The 6,000-nt window shown below is 42.5% G+C and overlaps 1 protein-coding gene across 1 annotated transcript in view; it reads left to right on the top strand.

Moving 5' to 3' along the window:
• si:ch211-194b1.1 overlaps positions 1-6,000 on the top strand; it is a 35,839-nt gene that overhangs the window by 9,137 nt on the left and 20,702 nt on the right. Inside the window, 4 exon segments of the mRNA XM_034127142.1 lie at positions 299-736; positions 1,852-2,138; positions 2,140-2,263; positions 5,596-5,730. Of these exon segments, the coding sequence (XP_033983033.1) occupies positions 299-736; positions 1,852-2,138; positions 2,140-2,263; positions 5,596-5,730 (984 nt within the window).

Raw genomic sequence — 6,000 nt, 5'->3', positions numbered from 1 at the left:
TTTATTGTGAAAACCAGATCATACAGAACATATCATTTTTTGGGGCATTCTTGTTTTTTTCAGCAAGACATTACACAAATGTATAACCTTCCCAAAGAATAACAAAAAATAATGGAATACATTAAGGTTTTAACATTAAGTCACAAACAAGAAGCTAATGTGATCACTATGAATAGGAATGATATAGTTATTCGTCTTAAGTAATAAGATAAAACCCAAATTGTGAAAAATATCCTGGAAAATGTTTTTTTTTTGGGTCTCTTGTCTGTTCATTCTGAATCTGTCTTTTCCTTTCTAGAGGACTGCTCAGCACAGAACGCTTCCCTGTCCCTCCCTCTTAAGAAGTGTGTGAAGGAAGAAGATGACCTGGAAGTGGAGAAAGATGGAAAGCTTTTACTTTTGAGGAGAAGCCACCGGGTTCCCGCTGCTCTGGCAGAAATTGACAGCGATGACGACGACGAAGACATCGACGAAGAAAGTGTTCGGCGCTTCCTGTCAGAGGGCTTCTTGGATGTGGACTCGGACGAGATGGATGAGGACTCGGAGGCGCTCAGGAGCGTGGAGAGGAAATGCCCCTACTGCCCCGATCGGTTTCATAACGGCATCGGGCTGGCCAATCACGTGAGAGGCCACCTGAACAGAGTGGGCGTCAGCTACAATGTCCGCCACTTCATTTCCCCCGAGGAGGTCAACGCCATTGAGAAGAAGTTCTCCTATCAGAAGAAGAAGAAAAAAGGTCAGCAGCTCGTTGGGGTTATTTCTTTAGGATGTGTGGATGTGCCAGACAGAAAAGGCCTGTTATTTCTCATTACATTACATTACATGTTACATGTTAGACGCTTTTATCCAAAGTGACTTACATACTCAATACTGTGGACAATCCCCACAGGAGCAATTTGGGGTGAAGTGTCTCAGGGACACAACGACATGCTGACTGCAGTGGGGTTTGAACCTGTGACCCCCTGATCCAAACACCAACGCACTAGTCCACTGCGCCACACGCCACACACTTTAGCCACTTCTCATAATTTCAGCCACAGATTTCCTTAATTTTGTTAACACTTCTTCTTGAATAACAGCTGAGAACTCTTGATATGAACTGCTTTAAGAAGTGGTGTTTGGCACATAAAGCAGACTAGACAAAGAAAGGTCACAACATAAATCTGAAGGGCTTGCAAGATTGCTGTATTAGCTGGATTAGATTATTAGAGTTTGCAGGTATTTAGTCCTAAACCAAAGCCATCTAGAAAAATAGTTAAGGGGTCATCAAAGTAATTACAAGTCGAGACCGTATACCAAGAATCCCAAATGTCATTTGCCGCCATTTCAAATGTTATCAGCCTATTTAATAGGCGTTATCAGCGTTACTTGCTACTATTCTAATGTGTTAGATGGGCCAAACTGCACTTGAAAACTGAAAAACACGTAGAGCTTTGAACACAAAACAAACAACCTTTTTAGGTTTAAGCATGCAAAAGTCATGTTACCTGTCGCTAGAAGTCAGTGTCATCTTCTTTGATTTCCTTGTTCGGTTATGAAGCATGTTAATAGATGAAAAAAACGACTAGTTTATGAAGCAGGCTTATTCTGACCTACATCTATAAGGTATCATTTAAATCAGTTATCAGCCTGCTAGTGGCACAAAAGTAAAAAGTCAAAAATATTTATCCTCTGAGGACTATGAAGGTTGGTTTGAAATTGCATGGCAAACTAAATTGGATTACCAACATACACACCAACGTGGGTATATCAATCAAACACATGTCTCTGATTCAACTGGTTTCGAGCCCTATACTGTAGGTTGGGAACATGGCACTAAACCTCCTCTTGTTTTGCCTGTCCTCTCCACAGTTGCCAACTTTGACCCGAGCACCTTCAGCGTGATGCACTGTGAGTTCTGCAGCGCGGGGTTCGACACCCGGGCCGGCCTCTCCAGCCACGCCCGGGCTCACCTCCGAGACTTCGGCATCACCAACTGGGACGTCACCATCTCTCCCATCCACATCCTGAGGGAGCTGTTCCTCAGCAGGCCTGATCTTGTAATCCCCACCGATCCCCCTCGGAGCTCCGGCTCTTCACAGGAGGAGGAGGAGGAGGAAGAAGAAGAGGAAGGAGATGAAGAGGAGGAGAGGGAACTAGGGGAGCGGGATCGTAATGGTGAAGCTGGAGGAGGAGACGGAGAGTGAAAGGATGCTGAGAGATTCACTGCCTTCAGGATCTCCTAAACGATGCAAGAAGGAGGACGGGGAAGAAGAGAGCGAAGGTGAGTTTTCATTATTGATCCGTCCTTAAAAGTACTAATGTACCTTACTTAGTGGTTTCTTGTTGTCGCTAATCAGTGGGTTAATCTGATGATTACTTTCTAGATGAATCAGTTAATTGTTTAATAACTTATTGCCTCAAAACTCACCTGTTCAGATTGGCATACTCACTCAGCATTAAACAGCTGGTTTGCTCGTTTACATACCACTGTCCCTCCCTCCCTGTCTGCTTTTTTGTTTTAAGCTGTGCTGATTTTACTATGAGAATCAATTAATTTTTAATTGTTAGGAAATTAAATGTATAAATAGTCTAATTAATGTCAGAAAATAGTGTAACATGTCCATCAGAGTTTCTCAAAGGTGAGGTCTTTAAATGCTTTGTCAGTCAACCAAAGATGATCACTTAAATATGATAATAAAACAGTAAATAACCATAATCGAGATGCTGAAAACATCATTTTCTGCCATTGTGCATGAATAATTACTCTAACGATTATCAAAATATTTCTTGGCTACTGTTATGTCTCAACTAATCGACAATTCGACTAGTTTTAGCAGCTTTTTAGTTATTAAACTTGTCACAGATTTTCTATAAACTCAGAAATGTTGCCTGGATGAATACAGAAGACTGTAACTATGCATAAAGCGGTGGAAAATGTGAGTTTAGATGCTGCTGCTGCTGCTGTTTTAAGTGCCTTTGTAAGCTGTTTACTGAAAAAACACTGGACTGTCTGACCTGGGTGACACCGCCACAGGCTACAGTGAGTGAAGAGAATCAGGAGGGTGTCTGTGCAGAAAATCCGTCTGTGGGAGTGTGTGTGTCTGTGTGTCTGTGTGTCTGTGTGTGTGTGAAAGAGAGAGAGTCCCTGATGCCCGGTGGTTATGTGGCACTCGGTGCATTTACCCAACCTCCGCCTCCACTCGATTGGTCACGCCTTAGCTTAGCGGTGCATATGGGGGCAAAATGGCTGCTTCCACCTCCCCGTAGACCCAAACAATAGCGGAGAAAACTGTCTGGTTTTCGGCTGAGTCCGATGCACTGCGGACGGGTGAGTACCGCGCATTTCCGTGCGTAATCTCTCCGCGCATCTTTTATTCTGTTAAAATGTAGTCAGACAACAGCCATTAAAAAAAGTATTCATCATGTGAGAGTATGTGGTGAACAATGTTGCAGGACATGCATGTTCAAAGCTCATAAAGCGGGTCAGTGTGTGTGTGTTTCATGTGTGATTTCGGCTCTTTGTGATCTGTGTTTTTGTGTGTGTGTGTGTGTCTGGGATGACGTCCAGTATTTTTTCACTGCTGCAGGATCTCTATAAATTCCCCACAGTTGCCCAATCCTCGCCATTTTTACTGTGCTTTGATTTTTTTTTTATAGAGGACACGCTGTGCTTTCATGTGCAATCATTTGTGCATATTTTCAAATGGTAAACTAAGAGTGAGATTTCCCCAAAACGTGCTAACTTTGTGCTCTGATCCCCGGGTAATCCTATTACAACTTATCCGGAGTATAATGGAAGTATCACTTTTACTTCGGGAGGTGTCACTCTCCCTGAACGGATACAAAGTCAAGTTTAGTTGCGTTTTTTAGATATAAATACCCGTCTGATTACGCATTGTCTCCGTTATAATAGATGGTGTTATAACGCTGCGCGAGGTGTCACATCTTTTACAGTCCACAGATGAACTGACACGCGCAGATCCGCCCACCAGACAGAGAGCATTGTCTGTCTCCACGTCGCTTTTGATTTACCGATTTGTCGCAGAAAATGGCACTTTTGTTCCAGGAATGCCTGACTGCGGGGAACCAGAGAGACTGCCATGTTTGTTTCATACAGTAGTGCAGTTTTACTTTGTGTGTGTGTGACAGGAGCTGATTTATTTCCATGTGCATCATACAGAAGATGTTTTTATACTCTTGTTATTTTAAGGAGGGATACATTACAGGATATTTCTGCCCCCAGCCTGCGTCTTTTATTCATCCTCAAATATGTATGTTCATGCTTTGAACAGCTGATTTATATTAGGTGCAGACAAAATTAAATCTGATTGATTTATGACAGATATTATAAAGATATTATTTGTCTTTTGACACATTATTTGGTCGACTTATCAATCAGTTGATTGAATCAGAAATCAAAACATTACTTGATATTTAGATGGTTTATTCTTTCTTATTAGGATAATTTGCATGGCCTTTCTACACAGGAGCTGTACTCGACTGAAGATATTCTTATTTGACAAACACTAATTATCTTTTGTTGACTAATTGATTATCTGATTTTATCAATACATGAGTATTTCCACAAAAAAGTCATGTAAAACATCACTTTATTTAAATGTAGTATCATCCAATAGGCCTCATTCTCATGGCATTTCTACAGAAGGGCTCTTATGTCTTTGTTGACTAATTGATTAGCAGATTTAATTCATACATCTGTACAATTGAGTCCCTCCACAATAAGTCATGTGAAAAACAGCACTTTATTTTAAGAGGATTGATTCAATCAATCAATCAATGTTTATTTATATAGCCCAATATCACAAATGTTACATTTGTCTCAGTGGACTTCACAGTTTGTACAGAATATCAGTATGACAATACGACACCCTCTGTCCTTAGACCCTCACATCGTACAAGGAAAAACTTCCAGAAAAACCCACAGTTTAAAGGGGAACATGGGAGAAACCTCAGGGAGAGCAACAGAGGAGGGATCCCTCTCCCAGGACGGACAGACGTGCAATAGATGCCGTGTGTAAATCGAAGAGATAATACATTTTACAGACCAAATGCTTTGGAAATGCATGTGTCTATAATAAGAAGATGAATCCACGAGGATGTCAGCAATCCTGTGGGAGCCATCAGGGAAGTAGTATGATGAGAGTCAGGCAGGACCGCAGAGACAGGTTCAGCCACGACTCGAAGTCCAGGACTCAGGATGCAGGACTCAGGATAGAGGGTCCAGGACACAGGACCGCAGCATTATCACTTATCTGGCATTTCTACACAAGGGCTGTCTTCGACTTAAACATTTCTTAGGCGTTTTAACGTTTTGTTCACTCACATAAGTTGATTTAATTATTAAATCTGTTGAACTAAGATTCTCCACAAGAATCTGGGGAAAGCACTACTTTACATATTATAATTTACCAGAGATGTGTTGATAGTTTTCCTTATTGTCGTATGCACTATAGCTACAGTCTGAAGAGGTGTGTTTTGGGCAGTGTTTTAGAAGAAATACTGGTTAATGTGATATATCCATGGTGAGATTTCACAGAGCTCTCAGCCATATATTCTACTCTTTATATTAAAACACAGTTTGTGGTGTTATAGGTGAGGATGAGGAAGCAGCTGAGGATGAGGAGCAGCTCCAGCTTCCCACTCCGGAGGGTCTGAGCTCCGGGGAAACAAGGCAGCGCAGCCTGGACTCGGGAAGCCTCTCTCCTGGGGAGGATGCAGACTCAAAGGGTGAGGCGGGAACTAAAGTATGTCTTCCCTCGAACGCTGACCTCCACCGTGTTGACAGGGGATTGGATTTGCTACAGCTCGAGCCTTATCGTAGCTGTCAGTGGGGGAAATTGTAAAAAGGGACCTCGGGTCGGCATTGAGGAGTTCGGAGGCACTGCATCAGAGAGGGGGGGCTCCCCGGGGAAATCCTCACAGGCAGACACGTGTATTTAGAAGCTAATTTGGCAAGTGTTCCCGCAGAGTGGGTGAGGATGTAGACAGGAAGTGTAA

This window comes from Trematomus bernacchii, unplaced genomic scaffold, assembly GCF_902827165.1.
Source record: "Trematomus bernacchii unplaced genomic scaffold, fTreBer1.1, whole genome shotgun sequence".
NCBI classification, from domain to species: Eukaryota; Metazoa; Chordata; class Actinopteri; order Perciformes; family Nototheniidae; genus Trematomus; species Trematomus bernacchii.
The sequence above is the reverse complement of the archived record's forward strand: the minus strand, read 5'-3'. Positions and strand labels throughout refer to the sequence as shown.